Genomic DNA, 23,230 nt, shown 5'->3' on the forward strand with positions numbered 1-23,230 from the left:
CAGAGTTTGACCTAAATCCCATCTCTCCAGCAACCTTCTTTGACCTAGCTGTTCTCCGCCGGTCTCTCCTTGTTCTAGAACCCTTTAACAATAATTCTACACATCACTCATTCTGCACTTAATCCCATCTAAAATGTTTATGTCTCGTCACCTGAGTTTATGTCTTGTCCTGAGTTCCTGGAAGATGGGGACCACAGCATTTGCTTTCCTGGGAGTTCCCTTTGGTGTCCAGCAATGTGGAGTGTGGCTGTACAATCATACTTGTTTGCATCCAGACAATCTTTGCTGTGAAATTCAAGGCATTACCAGAACATTCCCTCTTCCAGACTGTCTCTTGCTCTCACAGCTCTGGGCCAGTGACTCCCTTGAAATATTGCCACCAGAAGGCTGCTGAGTTGGTTTGTGACAAAAACTGGGGCTGGGTATGTCTGTATATGTTTTTGGTGAAAACAGACATGCCATGCAAACTCTAAACCAGGATGAGCACTCTGACACATAAGCTTGCCAGTGAAAAATACTGTTGTAAGAGATTTTCCTATGGAATATTATATATCGCTTTCTACAAATGTATATTTTAAATGTTGGTATTAGATATATCCGAAAAGTCACAGGCATTTTTCAAACCCAAAGCTACGTTTTCCTGTAAGAATCATAAATAGAAACACAACTACTTAAATCAAACCATCTAGCTAGACCCAGGCAATCAACTTGATGGAGTGATGAGAAAGCTAAACAAGTTGCTGGAAACTCAAATATACATTCTTCGCTTCACTGTGACTTCTTACATGGCCTATTGAAGAATCTCAAATTAATAGTCCTGATTTCAACTCTAAAACAGATCTGGTTAAAAAGCTTTACTGTTACAAAAGACCCCGAACAGCCAAAGCAATCTTGAGACAGAAAAACGGAGTTGGAGGAATCAGGCTCCCTGACTTCAAACTATACCACAAAGCTACAGTAATCAAGACAGTATGGTACTGGCACAAAAACAGAAACACAGATCAATGGTACAGGATAGAATGCTCAGAGATAAACCCACGCACATATGGTCACCTAATTTATGACAACGGAGGTGAGGACATACAACGGAGAAAAGACAGCCTCTTCAATAAGTGGTGCTGGGAAAACTGGACAGCTACATGTAAAAGAATGAAATTAGAACACTACCCTAACACCATACACAAAAATAAACTCCAAATGGATTAAAGACCTAAATATAAGACCAGACACTATAAACCTCTTAGAGGGAAATACAGGAAAAACACTCTTTGACATAAACCACAGCAAGATCTTTTTTGACCCACCTCCTAGAATAACAGAAATAAAAACAAAAATAAACAAATGGGACTTAATTAAACTTAAAAGCTTTTGCACAGCAGAGAAAACCATAAACAAGACAAAAAGACAACCCTCAGAATGGGAGAAAATATTTGCAAATGAAACAACAGACAAAGGATTAATCTCCAAAATATACAAACAGCTCATGGAGCTCAATATCAAAAAAACAAACAATCCAGTTAAGAAATGGGCGGAAGACCTAAATAGACATTTCATCAAGGAAGACATACAGATGGCCAAGAGGCACATGAAAAGATGCTCAACATCACTAATTATTAAAGAAATGCAAATCAAAACTACAATGAGGTATCACCTCACACTGGTCAGAATGGCCGTTATCAAAAAATCTAGAAACAATAAATGCTGGAAAGGGTGTGGTGAAAAGGGAACCCTCCTGCACTGTTGGTGGGAATGTAAACTGATACAGCCACTATGGAGAACAGTATGGAGGTTCCTTAAAAAACTAAAAATAGAACTACCGTATGACCCAGCAATCCCACTACTGGGCATATACCCTGAGAAGACCATAATTCAAAAAGAGACATGTACCACAATGTTCATTGCAGCACTATTTACAATAGCCAGGACATGGAACCAACCTAAATGTCCATTGACAGACGAATGGATAAAGAAGATGTGTCACATATATACAATAGAATATTACTCAGCCATCAAAAGAAACGAAATTGAGTTATTTGTAGTGAGGTGGATGGACCTAGAGTCTGTCATACAGAGTGAAGTCAGTCAGAAAAAGAAAAACAAATACCGTATGCTAACACATATATATGAAACCAAAAAAAAAAAAAAATGGTACTGATGAACCTAGTTGCAGGGCAGGAATAAAGATGTAGACATAGAGAATGGACTTGAGGACATGGGGTGGAGGGGGAAGCTGGGGCAAAGTTGAGAGTAGCATCGACATATATCACTATCGAATGTAAAACAGTTGGCTGGTGGGAAGCTGCAGCATAGCACAGGGAGATGGGCTCGGTGCTTTCCGATGACCTAGAGGGGTGGGATAGGGAGGATGATAGGGAGGATGAGAGGGAGGCTCAAGAGGGAGGGGATATGGGGGCATATGTATGCATATGGCTGATTCACTTTGGTGTACAACAGAAACTAACACAGTATTGTGAAGCAATTATACTCCAGTAAAGATTAAAAAAAAAGCTTTATTGTTAGAACGCTAGATCAAATCATCTAGTTTTACAAGAACAAGACTAAACAATTACTTTAAGATGAATGAAATTTTAGCTTTCACTGTATACCTCATGCCTGAGCCATGATAAACAACCATTAAAAGAGAACCAAACAGTTCCTGATAAAAGGAACTGCCTGTGGGGTTGGGTAAAGAGACGTGAGAACTGATCTCAATGAGGTTATCATATTTGGAAGGTGGCACCCCACTTCCCACCTGACTGACATTGTTATTGGTCCCAGGACAATTTCTGGGAGATAAGAATAGCACCTTTTACTTAGGTATGAAGCCAGAATGATATGCCATTCTTATAGACTACAATGAGACTGAACTAGGATCCGTAGAATATTCACAAGGCAGCTTCAACCCAGGGCAACTCCCAAACATAGGGAAAGTGAAACTGTTGGTGAGCACTACTCACTGATCTTCTGTTCCAAAAAACTTTACAAAGAAGCATTTCTTCCCACGCGGTTTCTTTAAGTCCTTGGGTGGGTTAACAATCTAGAGGATGAAAGGGAAAAAAAGGCTTTTTTCCACAGGTATAAGTTGGTAAGAAAAAAAATGAAATAAAACAAAAGAAATACATTTTAAAAAACAAAGCCAAACACAGGGCCTAGTTTATGTCCAAATCTGTCATTTTTCTACTGAGATATGTGGAAATGTGCAAATATTCTAGGAGTTCCCTACAGCTACTATGATCTACAGTGTTCAGCAGATACAATACACTTTTTACTAAAATGACCCTGTTTTAAAAGCAGTTAAAACTAAGGCCAACGTCATTACCCCCTGCAATGTGAGCCTGTCATCACTGAAGAAACATAGAGAATACTCTTAAAAATACTTCTGTGCAGGAAGAGTTGAGACAGGTAATAGCGACAATGAAGAACAACTGAGGCACTGAAAATGCCATATTGCAAAGAGACAGTCTAAAGACATTTCCTGGGCTCCTAGCAAGAATATAAAAACAGAACATTTGGAAAGCTATGAGGGCTCGCCTCATGCAAAATGTGGAATGCCAACTTCTGCAAAGATGCACTGGAGTAGCACATATGGTAAAATGGAAAAAAGATTTAAACTTAGTTGGGACAAAAATACTTTGACTTTTCACTAACCTACATTTAGATTTTTCTTCCTGGAAAATTTATTTGCTTCTCCTTTTGTTAGATTTAAGTGCAAAGCTAAATTCAAGTTAGAATGGATTTTCAGGGTTAAAAGACTTTATCACAAACCACCTCTGATTCAAGAAATAATAACTTACTGCAGATTAAAGGATCTGGTTTATATTATACTGTCGTTTCTAAATAAACTGATACTAAAGAAAAAAAAATTCCGAGTGTTATTTAAATAAGTCCAGTTTAACTCAATGCTAGAAACTGAGGGGGAATACATCTTACATTCTCCCCTTCCTCAAACCCGACTTCAAACGTCTTAGTAGCAAGACACTCACCTTTCCCGGCCAAGGAGGATACCGGCCAAGTTTCCCCCTAGAGAAAACACAGAGAGTCAGCATTTGCCCTGGAAAAGCCAGTCCATCTTCAACTCCCTCAACATGCAATTTATTTTCCTAAATCTCCACTTCCACCCTCAAGTGCCAGAACAAAAGCTGGCAACCCGGAGTTCTTAACGTGACTTCCACAGCTAGGCCCAAGAGGCCCAAGTCCCTTAGAAATGCTATGCAAAATTGTAGACTTATGTGCATAAGGCATGGGCATTCTGCTGGTGAGAAGGAACACAGAAAAACAAAACCACCAAGAGTCGTTTGTCTAGAGCCTCTCCGTGACGTGACGGGGGTGGGGGGGCAGTTTGCTCTGTAAACACAGACTTCCCCTTACAAAGTCTGGTTTAATTCACCAGCCCGGCTTTGACAAATGCTTATGGAAGCCCTTCCTCTGGGTCGAGAAACGAGCTACGCAGCTCGAGGGAGGCGGCGACAGTCAGTCTCGGTTCGGGCGGTTGTCTGGGACACAGAAGCAGACCACGAGAGGCACCCAAGAAGGTACTGGTCACTGCCAACCCTTCGGTTGTAAAGGAAAAGTCCCCCTTCCATTTCTTCACAGGGCAGCGCCAGCAGTCCGGTTTCGACACCCCCGGCTGAGCCGCCCACACAGGTCAGTTCCATCGCAACGCAGGTTTCGACGGGCTTGCCCGGACGACATGGCCCCGCGGGCTCTCCGGCTCTCCTCCTTTCCCGGGAGCCGTAGCCAGACCCCGAGGCGAGGACCGGGCGTCCCCCGGAGCCGCACGGCACCGGGCATTCCCCGCACGGTGGCCGCCGGCGTCCGGGTTCGGAGCGCAGCCCTCCCCGGGCAGCCTCGGAGCTCAGAGCCGGGCCCGCTGCGGCCAGCCTCGGGCTCAGTCCCCCGGGGCCAGGCTGCCCCTTCCGCCCGGCTTCGTTCCCAGCGCCGGCACCTGTCTCGCCCTCTCTCCACGATCTGGAGCGCATAGAAAAGCAGCCTCGAGGCGGGCCGTGCACCTCAGGCCTAGGGAAGCAGCTCCCCGCGAACCTCGCTTGGCCCTGGCAGCCCGGACTCACCACACCAAATCGCCAAGCCGCAGACTCACAGCCGCCATCTTACCACCCAACCACCGCCGACGCACGGGCCGTCGGGAACATCAGGTCGCCCCGGCGCCGCCCATTGGAGTGAGCCCTGTCACATGACGGGGGCCGGCCGTAACCGGCCACGCCGCTGCTTTGACGTCACCACGCCCGTCGGGACTTATTGGCCGGTCGAGCAGCACGTGACTCGGGAGCAGCGGTCTCCGCGCGCCGGATCCCGGAGACTCCCGGCTCCTTCCCCCTCCCTCCGGCTTGTGACAACGAAGCGCCGGGGTCTGAGGCGGCGGCGACGGTGCGGCCGGCCAAACGAGCTAGGGAGCCGGCCCTGTGGCCGCCCCGCCCCCAGGCCCTGGCCTCCAGCTCCCTCCCCCTCGGCGCTTCCGTTACGGCCGTTAGTCCCTCGCGGGCCCCGGGGCCGGCCGTGTTGCCGCGCCGGCAGCTGCCCTGACGGACTTCAGCGCGGCCTGGAAGACAGCCTCCGCCCGCGTCCGGGGCCCCGCACCTGGCGGGCTCTGCGTGGTCGACCGCCCCCGGGCGGCGGACAGGTCCTTCGGAGCGCGCTTTCTAAAGGCCGGCGTCCGGGGAGCCGCTCCGAGCCTGCGTCCGCGCCCCAAGTTCTCCAGGGGCGAAGTGCTGCCCGCCCCGAGGCTCCGAGTTGCCTGGCCGGCGTGGAGCCGGCGTCTCTCCGCTTCCTCTTGGGTCGGCGCGGCGGCACGGCCGGCGAAGCTCCCCCCGGGCGCGCGGGGACCCGGCCATGGGCCGCGACGCGGGCCGGCCGCCCGCCGGGAGGCATGGCTCGGGGGCCGGCCGCTAGCAGCGCCGCAGCCCGGGCTCCCGGGCCGGCATGAGGACGGCCGCGGGGGGACGAGTGCGGCCCGCGGGGCCGTAGCCTGCGTTGCGCCGGTGACAAAGGTGCGTGTGTTTGTCGGGACCGGGCTCTCATGTAAGCCTTGTTGTAGTTTGACACTTTTAGGGAAGTTGGGAGCAGGCTGTTGTGACAGCAGGAAGGCAGATGCTAGGCGTAGTTTCAGTACGTTAAAACTAAACCATTGAATGGGGAACTGTGAACAGCAGTTCAGCACAGCGTCTGCCTAAACGTCAACATCCCAGGTAGAAAATAAAAAAATGTAAAGGTCCCAATCCCAGTTCCAGAACCCAAACAGTTAAGTCAGGTGTTGACTTAACTTAGAACCGGACTTTTCTTGAGTCACCGCCTGCTTGAAAAGGTGGCAGGTCCACACGCCGTTTCCTATGGGCGTTTTGTTACAGGGAGACTGGTTGTAAACGGGTTTTTAGCGAACTGGCTTGTCCGCAGTCTGGTTTCTCTTTGGAGTTCAGTTTCCCTGAAGTACCGTCAGCTGTTTTCAGGAACTGTCATTTACTGTTAACTATTTTGTGTTTTTTTAAAGACGAGTTGGTCATTTAAAGCGTATTTGAGTTTCCAGGATATACCTTAATAAAATTCAGCACACTCTCTTAGTTCAGAAATTCTTTATTTTTGAGGAATTGAAGCATACTTGAATGACTTCATAAAATACATGAATCTTAAATCAGCTTCACACTGGACCTAGAGACATTTCCGTTAGAGTCAGGAACATGGTAAAGAATATATTGTCTGATATCCTGGCAGTTCTAGCCAATGCAATAAGACATGAAACAAAAATAAAACATAATTTTTCAGAAAGGAGAAGACAAAATTCTCATGTCTGTGAATGATGGGAGAGCCTATTTTTAAAAACAAAGTTAAGGGAAAACCATTAAAATAAATAAGAGTTCATTGAACAGACTAATTATAAAATCAGCATACAAAATTCAGTTTTTCTATGTTTCACCAATAATCATTTTGAATATATGATTAAGAGGATATGTAAGAACAACAAAAAGTACTATTCCTGGGAATAACCTGAGATGGAAAAGGAGGCTAGTATTTCTTGGATAACATCAGTTGAAGTTTTTTAAGAGGGATGCTTTTGTTTGTAGAATACTGTACTTTTATTTAGAATTAATGGGGACTTCCCTGGTGACGCAGTGGTTAAGAATCCACCTGCCAATGCAGGGCACATGGGTTCGAGCCCTGGTCCAGGAAGATCCCACATGCTGCGGAGCAGCTAAGCCCGTGTGCCGCAACTACTGAGCCTGCACTCTAGAGCCCGTGAGCCACAACTACTGAAGCCTGTACACCTCAACTACTGAAGCCTGCACGCCTAGAGCCCGTGCTCTGCAACAAAGAGAAGCCACCGTAATGAGAAGCCCACGCGCCACAATGAAGAGTAGCCCCCACTTGCCGCAACTAGAGAAAGCCCGCGCACAGCAACGAAGACCCAACGCAGCCAACAATAAATAAATAAATAAATAAATATTTAGAATTAATGGTCAATTCATTAAAATTGAGTATTTAAATGCTTAGCTTTTTTAAAGCCTTTTAAGCTTTGTCGACAGATCTTTTATTTATAAATCTAAGAATGTTTACGTAAAAATAAATGTTTGATTTTTGACAAAGTTTCAATTAAGGCAACAGTTTAATAGATTAAATTCCCATAAACAATGAGCTCTTTTTTACGAAATTAAATTCCCTTAAATGTTTTACACTGCATTTAAAGCTTTATATGCTTGTTCTCTCAAATACTTCAAAATTCTAAAACAGTGAACTTGTAAACCTAGAAGTTAAATCTTTGCAAGGACTTAACTCTTTTAAGTCTAATAAACGTGTAAATGTAAGGTCTTTTAAAAGCACACTTTCAAATTTAGTTATGTTCCCTTAAGCATTTCAGATTAAAATTGTAAGTCTAACATCATTCATTAAAATGTCTGATACTCTTAAATGTTTGAAATGACTTAGTAACAAGCAACAGCAATTATCACGATGACTGTAAAACTTAAACCAAAATCTAAGTGTTAATATGCTGTAGGTTTGATTTACTTTATTTTCTAGTCTTACTACTGTAATTTCTCAGGCCTGCAAAGTCACTTACACAACCAAGAGATGAATTTTTACCATCTGGGTTGATTGAAGTTACACTATCTAAAATTTGGGCCGAGATAAGGTTACATTTTAAAATTACTGCCTGGTCAAGGGCAGGGACCTAGTTCCCACTTCTAAGATGACCTTTCTGCATCCCATCAGTTAACATGCAGATTCTCTTCTTACAGTGAGAGTTTGCCTGCATTTATGAGTGGGGGACCTTTATGCCTTCACCTTCACCTTCACTTTGCCTGCTTTTATGAGTGGGGGACCTTTATGAAATCCCTTTCAGCTGGGATTTATTTCCACAATCCAGAGAATCACGACTGTTGTGGGGGCCTTGAAAGTTTCTTTTAGGGGAATTTCTTTTGACATCTTAGTGCATGATGGTCTTTTGCATCACCAACCTGTTTTGCTGCCAGTTGCTTTGTTTTCTAATTAGAATTATTTTAACTCTTCATTTTTAGATATTTTACTCCCTTACCTGGTCTTATAGATCACAATTTTATGGTCATGATAGAAGAAGTGAATATTGCATGTATACAGATACACATGATGTATATGGATATATAAGATATATATAAATCTTCCTGAACTAATTCACATTTATGATTCATTTACATTCAAAATGCAGTGAGCTTTTTGGGGGAACTTATCAAAATGATTTTTAAATTGATCTGAAATACTTAATAGGCTAGAATAGCAAAGTATTACTTTTAAAAGAATAATAAAAATGAATCTTTAAGTTGTTGAAATATACCATAGAATTTTTCAAATCAGTGCTGTACTGGTTCAGGAATCTAGATACTAGATGGATATAACAGGATGAATTTCAGAAATAGACCTTAAGATACTAAAGACATGTATAATATATGCCAAATCAGCAGGGAAAAGAGGGATTATTTGGTGATTGATGCTGGGGAGAAACCAGGTTAGGGCCTCACCTCTCACCTTGTAGTAAATTCAATTTGGGTTAAAGAGCTCAATGTGAAAAATGCATCTATAAAACAAGAATGGGTAAATTCTTTTACAAGAATTACTTGGAGGAGGACATTCTAGGCATAAAAGAAATGGAAGAAGCCATAAGGGAAAAGAGCCTAGTTTTAACTGCATAAAAAGCTAAAATTTCTTTCATCATACCTCACTCTATGCAAAGTTAAACAGTAAATAGCAAAGCAGGAGAAAGTATGAGAGATATGACAGGCATGACATATTTATTATTTATATATCTATAACAAGTCAAAAGCCCTTACAAATCAATAAAGAAGCTGCGATTTTTTCAACCATTCCCTTAATGTTGGACACTCAGGTTGCTTCTATCATTTTTCATATACAAACAAGGCTACAGTGAATATTCTTATTGGTGTGGTAGAATGTGGGTTTTAAAAGGTAGGACACAAAATTACACATAAAGCACACACACACAATATATAGTGTGATTTACATGTTTATATTCTGTAAATCCTTGGAATTCTGGAGTTCACAATATACTTTGATCATTTCCAAGCAACTTTGAAGGTCTTTGGCCTGTGATAATTTGTCACTTTGCTGAGGCCCAAGTTTGGGTCGTGAGAGGCTGGTGTTCAGAAGTGAGCCTAGCCATACTGCTTCTGAGACAGCAGTCTTACTTATCCTGGGGTAGGCAGTACTTCTCTGAACTGATGAAAACTGTCATTGTGAAGAATGGCCCTACATGAAAGTAAACTGCTGGTGATGAAAATAAAGAGGTTTTAAGAAAGAGGTTATTCTCAGCCAGGAGTAAAAAAAAAATGTATTGGATAAATTAAATGAAAACCTGTTTTCTCTAGGATTCTTTGCAATTCTGAGGATTCTTTAAGGCTCTATCAGCATGGGTTCTGTAGTGTCGAGAATCTAGTGAATATGCATAGAAAAAAAAGACTGGAAGGAAGTATGCTAAACAGTGATTATCTCTGAATGATAGGATTTGGGGTGCTTTTCATATCTATATGAAATTTTTTATATTTAAAATAAATAGTATTTAAGAAGAAAAAAGCAGTAAATGATAAGATAAATTTAACAGTGATTCTTCTTGACAGTGAAATTTTTTTTTTAAACTTAAATCGGTGTAACTGAACAAGAAAAATCACCATTTTTATCATCTCGGTTTGACCTGGCTCTTCTTTTCAATGTTAACAGAAGCCATGCAGTGACACCTGGTAAGACTTGTTGGTAGCCATGTCGGAGCCCCACAGGGTCCAGTTCACCTCTCTCCCAGGTTCTTTGAATCCTGCATTTTTGAAGAAATCCCGGAAAGAGGAGGTTGGGGGAGCAGAACAGCATCAGGACTCTGAGCCGGCTGCAGCAGCTGTTCGGATCACACTTACTCTCTTTGAGCCAGATCACAAGCGCTGCCCAGAGTTCTTCTACCCAGAGCTGGTGAAGAACTTACGAGGGAAGGTGAAAGGACCTCAGCCTGCAGACAAGGTATACCCCAGTGACCCCAGCTCACTCTGCAGATCTAATGCTCTGGGCAGCGTGTGTGGATGGGGCTTCTGGAGGGTGGAAGCAGTACTAGAGAGGCTTTGGGCTCCCCCCCAAAGCAAGCACAAGGTCTGCTGGTTTTTCCTCTGGCAGGAAGGGATAGAATTGTTTCTAGAACCATTCTCCTGATTTATGCTAGAGAAAATGTATGGCACATCCAAGGCTAATTTGAATTATGGCTAACTAATATGAATAAATACCAAATTTTTTCATACCAAGTCTATAAATGTTACATGTAAGTGTGACTAGTCCCTGGTTTTTCCAGTGCTGGAATTTCATGCTGGACATTTTTCTTTTCCAAGGGAATCTCACTGTGCCTAATATGAGGGCAAGCAAAAGACACAGCCTGCTCATCTCTTTTGAAAAGTAATATTCTGGATAGTTTCTTTACCTGGATGGATAGAATCCTATTTTTGTGGGTTTTGTTTTTGTTGGGATTTCTTATCCCCCACTCCCCACTGGAATTGGGCAGCCTTTAGGGCTTTTGAGAATCAGTTTGATTTTTAATTAATTAATTAATTAGTTTATTTATTTATTTATTTTTGGCTGCATTGGGTCTTTGTTGCTGCACACGGGGTTTCTCTAGTTGCAGCGAGCTGGGGCTACTCTTCGTTGCGGTGTGCGGGCTTCTCATTGCGGTGGCTTCTCTTGTTGCGGAGCACGGGCTCTAGGTGTGTGGACTTCAGTAGCTGAGGCTCTCGGACTCTAGAGTTCAGGCTTAGTAGTTGTGACGCACGGGCTTAGTTGCTCTGCAGCATGTGGGATCTTCCCGGACCAGGGCTTGAGCCCGTGTTCCCTGCATTGGCAGACGGATTCCCAACCACTGCACCACCAGGGAAGTCCCAGTTTGATTTCTTAAATGTTTTTTAAACGATCTATTTATTTTCCTGGCAGACTGTTTTACTTTTTTAGTATGGAATGTTTCAAACATGTACAGTGTAGAGAGAATAGTATAACAAGCCCCCATGTACCCATTACCCAGCTTCAGTTATTACTGATACTTTGGCAATTCGTTAACATTGTAAAAATTTTTTATAAACTTTTTAACTGAATTATGTACATAAGGAAAGTGCACATATGATAAATATACAGTTTGATGGATTTTAACAAACACCCATGTAATCTGCACCTGGATTACAAAATATAACATTTTCCAGGACACTAGAAACCCTCCTTCTGCCCTCCCAAAATACTGCCTCAGCCCTCAAGGGTAACAACTGTTCTGATTTCTAACAGCTGAGATCAGTTTTGCATGTTTTTGTATTTCATATAAATGGAATCATACAATTTGAGTAGGAGCTAGGTCAAGAGCATTTATTTATAAGCACCTACTGTATACCTGTGTGCTAGGCTGGCCTCTGAGGGAAAGGTGAGTAGGGTCCTGCATTTGCAGCATTTGGATCTCTAGAGTGGCTCTCAGTGAAATGGGGATTAGGCTAGTACCTGGCCCACAGTGTGTCTGCGGGGTAGGGGGGCGGGGTGTGTGGATGAGATCATGGAGGTGCATGATTTCTAGCAGATTGCCTCAGAGCCAGTGCTCCAGCAGTCTAATCCATGGTTGTGCTGTTTGGAGTGAGTGCCTTTGGTTAGAAGGATTATCCACTTTTCTTTACTCAGATAAAAATGTGTTTCCTTGGTAAAGATCTGATTGGCTGAATGGAAACCAGTTCAGTCTGTGCCAAGGGTCAGCCTGTTGTATGAGGGCCAGTGGTCAGGATGAGAAAAAGTAATTTCATATCCATTCATAAACTCTTTTCCAAAGTAGGAACAGGATTTTCTTCCTTGAGAGGAATACAGAGTAGCAGGGATTGGTTAAGGTATTTATTTACGGGCTCAAACCAAATTAGTAGGTCAACTGAAATTTGAACTCCAGTGCTCTGATTTCACCTTTTTGGGGGTTCACATGCCCTCCTCAATTGCAGAAAAATGCATGGGGCTTACACAGAGAACTTTGGATCCAATTTCAGGGGATTCACTCCTGGCCTTCAGATTCAGAACTCCTGAATTAACATGTCTACTCTGCAGTGTTCAAAGCATAATGTAATCTGACACATTCATGTATTAACTCACTTAGCATGTATATCTTAGAAAGTGAAGGCACTGTGCTACGCTGAGGACTATGTAAACGTGGGGAAGTTGCCGTCCCAACCTTACAGGAACTTTGCGCTCTTGTAGATGTTTTAGGAGGATTACACCAGCACAGGTAGCAGAAGTCACAATGTGGTAATGGTTTAAGTCTGGTACAAATACAGGCCCCGGAGGGCTTAGACAGAGAGGAGCTTACATTCCAGATGCTGTGTTGAGACAGAGCTGGACCTTCATACATTCAGGAAATAGTGGATGACTGCTGTTTGCAGGGCATTAAGGAGTATGCATTAAATCCAGCGCTGCTCTAAGTGGGTGGGTTTTCTTAAAATTATTTGAACCACTTAGGTTACATGTGATCATTGTAGAAAAATTAGAAGATACAGACAAGCTGTTTTAAAGACCACCCATTTATGGTACGTACATGTTCTGTAACGTCCCATTGTACGTGTGTGTCCTAAATCATTTAACTGATCCTTTATGGGTAAGTGGAGTTTCAGTAGGCAGAGATGGGAGGGTGAGATGGGAGAATTTTGTTTTCAAACAAGCATCTGATCTTTAGTGTTTTTGGACTCCAAAGTCTTAAGTGTATTTGGTACAGGAGTTTTTTATTAAAATTAAGATTCCTTACCATGGAAGCTTAAGGTCCAACTCTGAAAAATTTTCTCAAGAAAAATGTAAGAGTAAGTTTATGGAATATAAATAAACTTTGGAAAACCTCATGAAAGTATCTGGAGGGAGTATTGAGATTGGGAGGGAAGGGAGGTTATTGATCCTTCAAGATAGGCTTCCAAGGAAAGGTAATGCCATGAACTTGGGTTTGACTGTTTGTAGCTCTGAGAGGAGTGCAAGTTCATACCACTCTTCTAACCAATAAGGCTGAATAGCTGTCAAGAGCTTGTCCTATGCTCAGTGGGTTCTTAACCTTTTTGAGCCATTGACTGCTTTGGAAGTCTGGTGAAGCCTATGGACCCCTTCTTAGAATAATGTTTTTAAATGCATAAAATAATTTTTAGGATTACAAAGGAAATCAGTTATATTGGAACACAGTTCTACACGGGTTGAGCATCCCCTGACTAAAGTCCCTTTGCCATATTTGGAGCCCTATAGGACCTAGTGCTGCGTGTGATGGGCGATTGTAGGCATTTAGTCAAGTTCTCTTGAATCTTGTGAATGGAAATTTTACTTTCTTACACAGCTAAGGTAAACACTGATGGGAAGGTAACATGTATTCTACCTTGTCTTTTCTGAAAAACAATTGTTTTTATTATGCAGTTTATAGGTGTTGAGTCAGTGCAGGCACTAGGAATAGCATTGTGGGAATTTTTTTGTGACTCCTATTTTTGTGGAATGGTCTCTTTACAGAAGAAAGATCTCTCGGATCCTTTCAATGATGAAGAAAAGGAAAGGCATAAAGTGGAGGCCCTTGCCCGGAAATTTGAAGAAAAATATGTAAGATTTCTCTGTTGGATAACAAAACAACCTTGTTGGGTGGGAGAGGTTTTCAGACATTTCCATATTCCTTTAGTGGTTTATCATTTAATCAACACTGATGTGGAAACAAGTGTAGACCTTGGAGAGAACAGAATGAAGTTATTAAACAAATGCATTAAGATAAGAAAACGCATACGGCAGGAACTCATGTGTGGAGCTAAACGGATGAATAAATAAGGGGCTTTTACCCTTAGAATTTATCCTGAGAATAACATTTTGGTGCAAAGCATATGAAGCCATTTAGTTCTTTCTTCTGTCTTAGGCCACTCTATGCATTTACAAATCTGTCCTATTTTGAAAGGTCTTCAGGGAATGAGGTTTTGGTGTGTGTGTGTATGAGACTGTTCCAGTGCTTTATAACCTTTAGTCATTAGCTGATGGAGTTCAAGGCAACAATTAATTCTGTGTATTAAAAAAAACCCTGTGACCCTAGACCTAGAAATTTGTTAAAAGGGTCATGTTATGTGTTCTTACCACAAGTACAAAAAAGCATGTGATCAATTTTAAATTTTAGGGTGGAAAGAAACGTAGAAAAGACCGAATACAGGACTTGATTGATATGGGTTATGGTTATGATGAATCTGATTCCTTCATCGATAACTCTGAGGCGGTAAGTACTTAATGAAACCTCTGAGACCACCAGAACCACTGCACCCTAGCATCTACCGACAGCGCCTGGAGGCTGGGGGTGGAGTCAGTGGATGTGCCCTTAGCACGAGGAAAGAGCTTCACTGAAGGGAGAGGAAGTGACACCTTGATCTGGGCCTTGGTTCCCTTTATGAAAACGGTGATCAGAGATGTCCAAAACACCTTCTGACTCGGACATTGGTGATTGACCAGAAACATGTCTTAGCATGCTGCCTGAAATGTGACAGAGAAACATGGTCACATCTGCTCTTTCGAGACGCGCTCTGCACCTTTGGACTGTAGTACAGACCTTGGAGCTGACCGTGTGTTTTCCCCCCTTCAGTACGATGAGCTTGTTCCTGCTTCTTTGACTACAAAGTATGGAGGATTTTACATTAACTCGGGAACGCTGCAGTTTAGACAGGCGTCGGAATCTGAGGATGACTTCATTAAAGAAAAGAAGAAAAAATCTCCAAAGGTTAGAACGTTGCTCGCTTTTGGATTTCAGAAGTGCTTTTTTACATGACCTTATGAGATCAGTAGGTGACTTGTCAGAATACGTGCTGGTTTAGGATGACTCAGGAGATTGGCGGAAAGGCACCAGCTGTGCCGAGGTTGGCGGTTCCCTTCTCACACGTGTGCTGTGGCGAGGTGCCGTGAACCTGGAGGTCTCGGTCATTGTATCCATGCCTGTGTCCTTGCAGGCTCAGCAGGGATTCATTCCTCGAGGTGGTCCCAGGGCGGGGACGAGGGCAATGAAGGGTGTGGAGTGAGGGGCGTTTGCACCAGCTTGCTGTGTCTCTTCTGTGGACATGTAGAGGACTTCAGTTCCCAGGGCTGTCACCCCAACGAAAACAAGTCAGCCCTAAGATAAGTTTATTTTGAAAGCTACCTACCACTGCCTGTGTGTTTAAAATGCAAGGTAGGCCCACACATAGCTCATTTTAAACCAGAAACTGTTCAGGCTGCAGAATGGCCTCTGTTGCCTCAGGCCCGGGTTTCCCAGAAGCCGCTGTCAGTGGGAATGCTGTCCTGACCTGTGGGTCTGTGGTCCAAGGACTGAGCGGAAAGGTTTTGTTCGTGAAGGAAGTAAGACAGCTCTCAGGATGTACCCTGGGCGGAGCAAGGCCGGTGCTGTGTAGTGCACTTGCTCCCAGAGTTAGGGAGCCGTGTAACTGTGCCTTGTCTTTAATTCTCAGAAGCGGAAGTTGAAGGAAGGTGGTGAGAAGATAAAGAAGAAGAAAAAAGATGACACTTATGACAAGGAGAAGAAATCGAAAAAGTCCAAGTTTTCCAAAGCCGGGTGAGAGGCAGCAGCTTCTTTGCTAGGATGACGTCTGAACTGTTAGGGCAGGACACCTGGGAGCTGACTCGCCCTCCTCCTCACAGCTTCAGAAGAGGCAGCAGGGCCTGGCCTTGCGTTCCCCGTCATGCCTCCCACGGTGCCATGTGGGCATAGTCTGTACTCTCACATCTCTGTGTGTCAGACATCAGAGTTCTCTCTGTCCCACTGTCAGTGTTGGCAGCTATTTCTGTCAGTGTGTGATTGCTGATGTTTCCTGTTCTCTTGGGCACCCCTCCTCTGCCCCAGTTCTCCTGTCTGTTCCCCCTTTGTCTTCTCCGGTCCTGCTTCCTTTGCCTCACTTGGTCTCACCCCAGTCGCCCTTCAAGTTGCTGCTGCTCTCTGCTGCTCCTGCTTTCTCCCTTTAAATATCTTTCTTACCCCCCCCCCTTTTTGCAACCTTTTATTTCAGCCTGGCAGTGGTTTTTAAAAACCCATCGGATATGTAGCATTTTGTGATACTGTTTTGCTAACCTATATTAAATCTCAAGCTTTGGTCCCAGCAAGAAGGAGCTCCGTATGCCAAGAGGAGGGAGGAGGAGTAACAGGGTGGACTTGTGACTGAGGTTCCTGGAGACCATTGCGCTGGGAGAAGGGCTGAAGCCCCTCTGAATTTCCCTTTTGAGGTGTACTGCAGCCTTAATAACTGACTTCCCCCTTGCTTGCAGCTTCACAGCCCTCAATGCCAGTAAGGAGAAGAAGAAAAAGAAGTATTCTGGGGCTTTGAGCGTTAAAGAGATGCTGAAGAAATTTCAGAAGGAGAAAGAGGCTCAGAGGAAGAGGGACGAAGAGCATAAGCCCGTAGCAGTCTCGTCGGTGGAAGCTCAGGGCCTGCGGGAATTGGAGGGCACCTCTGACCCTTTGCTCTCGCTCTTCGGCTCCACTTCTGACAACGACTTGCTGCAGGCGGCCACCGCCATGGACTCGCTGACTGATTTGGACTTGGAGCAGCTGCTCAGTGAGTCTCCAGAAGGAAGCCCCTTCCGCGATATGGATGATGAAAGCGATTCCCTTGGGGTGGGACTGGACCAGGAATTCAGGCAGCCCTCTTCCCTTCCCGAAGGCCTGCCTGCGCCCCTGGAGAAGCGCGTTAAGGAGCTGGCTCAGGTATGGTGACATGGTATGGCCGGGCTCTCCTGGAAGCAGTTTGGGCAGTTGATGCTGGTCCCGAACCACTCGAAGCTCGTGGCCTAGAGCAACCCTTAGTCAGTGGGCAGTTCCAGTGTCAGCTCTTCCAAGCTTTCTTCTCATCCCAAGTGAGGGAACAGTGGAAGCTCTGCCTGTCAGGCATCATTTCTCAGCCTTTCATGGTTCCTTCACTCCTGGAGAATTTACTGTCTTCTGGAGAGATTTTCTCTTTTCCTACTTTCTGCCTGTCAGAGTATCTTTCCTTTTGTATGATAGACTGACACTAATGTTGGCAGCAGGCAGCTGAGGCAGAGATCCATATTTTTAGTAATCTTCTGAAGGTTTTGAAAATTCACAGAAGTTTGCAGTCATATGTTGGACGTGGGGCAATGCTTAGTTGCCACTGGGTTTAATTGCTCCCTGGACTTGCACGTCACCAGTGTTAGGTAGTGATTACAGGAATCCTAAATTGTGCTAAATAAGAATGAGCTGAACCATAAATGCTGTCCATGCCCCATGTTAAAAACAATAACAGTCTTCAGAAAATAGCAGACACTGCTCCTGTTTTCCCCCTGGTGATTGGGAATTGATCCCTAGAGCACTAAGGACTGTCAATTCAGTGATACATGAATACTGACTATAAACCAAGCACGGGTTGTTAGTTATGATGACTTTTAGTTAAAATACCGTTTTACCGTGGACATCATGACTTGTGACACAACTCTGGTGGTACTTACACTCTATAGCTTAAGTTTTAAACCAGTGATTCAGAATCTCTGTTGTGTATAATATCCCTTGTGTTTTAGGGCAGGGTGAAATGTTAACCACTGCTACAAATGATTTTCTCACTTCCAAAAAACACTTGAACACAACATGTGAAATAATTCAAATGTCTTATTCAGAGCTCTAGTTCATCCTTGTAGAACATGCACAGTATTCTGTTTGAACATAACCATTTAAATGAATTATGACATGTCAGGATTCAGAGTATATCTTAACAGGATGTTAAGGTGGAAATAGTTGAATCTGAACTTGGCATGTTTGAGCATACTGTCCTGTGCTCTCTCTCAGAATTTATGTTAGAAAACATTACTCCTTATTTTTTTCAATCCTCTGGTTTGTAATCAAATTATTTTGTAGCTTCTGAAAGCCTTGTTGAGTGAGCTAAGATCTATGTGGCAGTAGCCAGTCATTTTTTAGAGAAAAGTAAAAATGGCTCTTGGATGTGTCCCTATTCCCACCAAAGACTGTGTTCTGGTCTGATAACTTAGACTCATTATTTCATTTTCTTGGGAAAGATGGACAAATCTAGTGGAAACAGTGGTTTAATGTGAAATGGCGTTGGGTTGTGATTTGCGAAAACCTCGCTTTCTGGAGTCTGTTGGGGGGGACAGTGAGCAAGCTGTCCTTCCTCAGTGACTGCCAGGTCTTGGTTGTCTCTTGGGCACGGTGGAGACAGGGTTCAGGATGCCATAGGTAAGGTAGGCTCGGGTCCTGGTGAGGAGGTGGTGACCAGGAGGCATACTGGCTTGAAAATATGTTCAAATGTGAAATTGATACTTCAGTCATCACCTGCCCCTTCTCCTATAACAGCATTAAGAAATTTGGGAAATGAAGTGGGAAGTGGGTATTACCCACCATCCCGCCAATCTGAAAACTATTTTCAATTTACATATTCTTTTCTAGTCTCTGTATGTGTGTATTCATGCAGTTGTAATTATAGTTGTGAATAATTTCCTGTTTTTTTCACTTAATAAATATTATTTATAAAGCCCTCATTACTTTTAATGGTTGCATGAAAAAGAAGGCTTAATTTAGAAAGTTACTTAATGCCACTCTAAAAGATCCCCAGCTGCTCCGTTCCCACCAGGGCCCTCCGCTTGGGGCACTTGGAGCCTCCTGCATGTGTGCATGAGTGCTCTAGACCCAGACTCTGTTGAGAGTCTTCTGGCAAAGAGATTCCTCCCAGGGAAAAAAACACCTATGTACACAAAAATTGCGTATAATTTCAAAAGCCACGCATGGGTATTTGGATCCTTAATAAGAGGCCCTGTCCTAGATCTTGAACTGGACATTGAATTTTTAAATTTTAAATTAAACTTGATGTATATAACTATAACATTAGCAGTGTTTATGTGTTTCTCACTTTATATTTCACTCCCCTTCTTTTTCTTTTTTACCCTCTTCTTTTATTTTTGTAATAGTTTGTTTAGATTTTAAATCTTGGCCCTAGAGGATACATGTATCAGTTTCTACCACTGTCTAAAAATCTACACCCCCGCCCCCAAACTTGGTGGCTTCAAACAGTGACTCATTTCTCCTGACTGTGGGTTGGCCGGCGGTTTGTCTTCTGGTCCTGCCTGGACTCGCTCTCGGGGCTGTGTTCATCGGGCAAGATGGGGGCTGGCGCTGGGACAGCCAGGATGGCAGGGCCTCTCTCTCCTCCCGTCTTTCATCCTGGGCTTTTTCAGGGCACGACAGTCTCAGGGCAGCATTTCAGGAGGGAGCTGTAAGGTGGAAGCTGTAAGGCCCTCATGATCTAGCCTTAGAAGTGGTATGCACCACATCTCTTCTGCCACAGTGTATTGGTAAAGCAAGTCACCAACTAGAGGCCACCTCTCCATGGGGGAATGCATGTACTGGGAGGCGAGGAATCTGTGGTCCTGTTTGCAGTCCACCACTGTACTTAAGCAGATTCTATTCTTACGTGTATCAGTCTCCCTGGGAGAAGTTTTTGCTGTTGGAAACAAAAGTTAGATTTGACTTCTAAGTAGATGTGATACTTAAAACTTTTAAAAAAACATTTGAAAATTTATGTATGTTAAAGAGGTACTCCAAGAGGGCGACCTTGGATACTCCAGAAATGTTACTGTTTTCTTCTCATATTAGCTCATTTTCCACTTCTTACTTTCTTGTACTGTACATTTTTATGGGCCCCAGGGAACCCAGTGGTTTGATTTGATGGCCTTACCCCTGTCTTCTCTTAATATGTATTGGTTGTGTTTTTTGTCTTGATTGTTGAAAAGTTCAGGTATGTTGCGCCTTCAGTTTACTGTCATGATGTGGTTTGGCAGCTACTCAGCCTGCTCCATACAGATGACCCAGCTCTGTTTTGGTCCTCTTCAATCCAGCATAAAATGGAAATGATACTGATATTAAAAATAGAAAAGAAACAAAGACCCCATGTCACCCACCATTCTACCTGCTCACTGCTTACCCTCCTATACAGTTAGAACCCTTGCATTGCAAAACCAGGGAGACATGGATCCAAGGAGAATAAGGTAGAAAAAAAATAACAACTTGTTTGGTCTTTTTAAAAAAGAAAATCATGCCAGATTTCATTCTATTCAGCAAAAACAGGTACAGTATATAAGGTTGTGATCTCAGTGCTGAAAGGCTACAAGTGGCTCTTCTTATAATGAATAAAAGAGCTCATTAAAAGGCTATTGGAACTATTGTAAATCAGCATGATCTGGCTGTTTGGTTTAACTTCATTTCCTAGTTAATCTAGGATTGATTGATTCATACAACTCCTTGGGCAAGGGTGTCTGTCTTTAGGGTTGAGGGATGTCACTTCTTTCTGGCAGACTATCAAATATATATCCAATTGCTCTTTTAATTAGATTTATTTTAAATTTTATCTCTGAGGATTTTGTTTTATACTTGACTAATTATCTTCAGTATAAAACCAAATCCTCAGAGATACTGGTCTACAGGATTCAAAAGGCATCAGAAAAAAAAAAAAAAAACACATTTCAAAAGGCATCAGGAAAAAAAAAACTTAAAAAAATTTTATAGCCAGAAAGCTTCTGATATGGCTGATATCTAAAGATAAAATTTGATTGGCGGGAATGCCCTGGAGGTCCAGTGGTTAGGACTCTCCGCTTTCACTGCCAAGGGCCCGGGTTCAATCCCTGGTCAGGGAACCAGGATCCCACAAGCCAAACAGTGCGGCCAAAAAAAAAAAAAAAATTGATTGGAAACCTGAGCTGTTGATGGGTCTGACAAACAGGTATTTGAAATACGTGTTAATTAGGCTGAATTAACATGAAGGTGCTTCTGCATCTTATAACTAGCAGTGTATAAGCTAAAGCAACAGAAAGACTCAGTTTTGTTTTCTCTCAAACTGAAGTCATAATCCCAGTACACTAAAGGTGCCACAGTGGATTCCGAATCCTCTGACAGTATAAGAAAGGGCAAGTGAATGGGTTACAGTGACACCCTTTCTTTCTTCCCTTTCCACCTGCTATCTCAGGCCTCTGCGCTCTCCTCTAGCCGTGCTTGAGTTTTGCATATCCTCTGCAAGTTTTTTTTTGGTACTAAGCTTTTCTTCCTCGAGTTTTCATTCTTTCAGTGATAATCTGTTCATTTGTTTGTTCATTCATCCACTCAGCTGACATTTACTAAGTAGCCATTATGTGATAGGCAGCTGTGGGAAATATATTGATGAGTAAGATGCAGTTGTCCTTCTCCATGAGCTTGTTATACAGATGGATTGGTAGCCATGTAAACAACGGGCTGTGGGACAGAGCAGGATGAAACAAGCTCTGTCATGTTTGGATGGCCAACTAGATGGTCAGGTGAACAGCCAGACTTGAGGAAGTGAAAGAGGAGCTCTTGGGGGTACATAGGAATCGGACTGGAGGCAGCAGGCTTGGCCAGCCTCATGGGAGAGAAGGCCTTATAGTAAGCCAGGGCACAGGGCTGAGGATGGGCAAGTTGTTGGATAATGAAGACTCCTGGTATGTGGTGGGAGGGGCTGGAGTGGATGGCTGGGGCCAGATCCTAAAGGACCCTAAATACCAGGTGGAGGAGTTTGGGTTTGATTCTAGGCTTGGGAAGGGCTGCCAAAGGGTTCTAAAGAAGAGTGGAAGGATTTAAGAAGGGTGGAGTGCTGTTATTAGAAGTAGGGACACAGGAGGAGGCAGAGCAGAAACTAGTAGGTTAGGTTTTGGACAAGTCAAGTTTGTATACTAGAGGGTCATTCATTCATAGAAGTAATTGAAGATTCTGGTCCAGAGCTTAGAAAAAAGTGTATAGAGTAGGTTTAGATTTGAGAGACCTGTGTGTGTTTATGTTATTTTGAAGCTGAGGGGGAGACATTATCAGGTGAAGAGGGTTCTAGATAGAACCTGGGAGCCCATCTGCAGCTAAGGAGCTAGTGGAGGAGACAGAATGCAGTCAAGAGGTCAGGAGAGGACCCAGAGGATGCAGTGAGAGGAAGGCCAGTGGGGCCAGAGGAAGGTGGGTGTTTCAGAGGGTTGATCAGGATTGATCATTTCATTTAAGACAATCACCTTATTGTCTTTGTTTGCCATCATTGTTATATATCAAGCCTGAAATTTTATTTTGCTTAAAGACTTTGGACCAGCAACTCTTGGGTTTAGATCAGTGGTTCTCGATCCTCTGCATGCTAGTCACCAGAGTTACTTTTTAAAAAGTACTGATGCTTAGGCCTCTTTTAAGGAATACATTATTCCCCAGAGATTCTGATGTGATGGGTCTAGGGTGGGGAAAGCTGCCAGGTACTTCCAGTGTGCAGCCAAATAGAGAACCACTGGTTCAGGCTTTTGCAGTTTGCTTTCCTCACTTGTGCATTCGGTGCCCTGGTTGCCCACTGTGGTTGCTTCAGGAGTCTCCAGGCTTGCCATCCAGGGTGTTATTAACTGTGTACTCATGGGAAGCAAAACACTGTATAGCAACCTGCTCTATCTTGTGTTAATAGGTAGTCAGGTATGTTAGTCATTCCAGTGGTCTGAGTAATAGAGTTCATGATATACCCTAATTAGATTATGAATTTTCAAAGAATTATAGTCCTTAAATGCCAAAGCAGCATATTATTATTGTCGCTATTATTACTATTATCATTATTTTGTTTGCTAAAGATCTTCAAATACTGCAGGTTTGTTAAAGTTCTTGATTGTTTGGTACTGTAGATGTATGGAGATTCCAGCTCACAGTTTAGATGATAGAGTGCTGGGCACAGGAGTTAGCTTG

The 23,230-nt window shown here is 43.4% G+C and overlaps 2 protein-coding genes across 8 annotated transcripts in view; one reads left to right on the forward strand and one right to left on the reverse strand.

Moving 5' to 3' along the window:
- Positions 1 to 5,154, reverse strand: part of GLYR1 (glyoxylate reductase 1 homolog) — a 36,497-nt gene extending 31,343 nt beyond the window's left edge. For 4 of the 6 annotated variants that reach the window (XM_068565588.1, XM_068565589.1, XM_068565586.1 and 1 more), the window contains exons 1-3: positions 5,070 to 5,152; positions 3,984 to 4,020; positions 2,958 to 3,037 (exon numbers count right to left, since the gene is read on the reverse strand). In XM_068565588.1, the coding sequence (XP_068421689.1) occupies positions 2,958 to 3,037; positions 3,984 to 4,020; positions 5,070 to 5,107 (155 nt within the window). In that variant the 5' untranslated portion in view covers positions 5,108 to 5,152. Of the gene's footprint in view, positions 1 to 2,957; positions 3,038 to 3,983; positions 4,021 to 5,069 lie in introns of all 6 variants that reach the window. The other 2 variants (XM_068565591.1, XM_068565590.1) reach the window with 1 other exon arrangement.
- Positions 5,155 to 5,187: 33 nt separating this feature from the next.
- Positions 5,188 to 23,230, forward strand: part of UBN1 (ubinuclein 1) — a 43,974-nt gene continuing 25,931 nt past the window's right edge. Inside the window, exons 1-7 of one of the 2 annotated variants that reach the window (XM_068565584.1) lie at positions 5,188 to 6,005; positions 10,213 to 10,500; positions 14,008 to 14,094; positions 14,651 to 14,746; positions 15,107 to 15,241; positions 15,963 to 16,066; positions 16,774 to 17,212. In XM_068565584.1, the coding sequence (XP_068421685.1) occupies positions 10,252 to 10,500; positions 14,008 to 14,094; positions 14,651 to 14,746; positions 15,107 to 15,241; positions 15,963 to 16,066; positions 16,774 to 17,212 (1,110 nt within the window). In that variant the 5' untranslated portion in view covers positions 5,188 to 6,005; positions 10,213 to 10,251. The remainder of the gene's footprint in view (positions 6,006 to 10,212; positions 10,501 to 14,007; positions 14,095 to 14,650; positions 14,747 to 15,106; positions 15,242 to 15,962; positions 16,067 to 16,773; positions 17,213 to 23,230) is intronic. The other variant, XM_068565585.1, reaches the window with a different exon arrangement.

This window comes from Eschrichtius robustus, chromosome 16 (genome assembly GCF_028021215.1).
Source record: "Eschrichtius robustus isolate mEscRob2 chromosome 16, mEscRob2.pri, whole genome shotgun sequence".
Classification (NCBI taxonomy): domain Eukaryota; kingdom Metazoa; phylum Chordata; class Mammalia; order Artiodactyla; family Eschrichtiidae; genus Eschrichtius; species Eschrichtius robustus.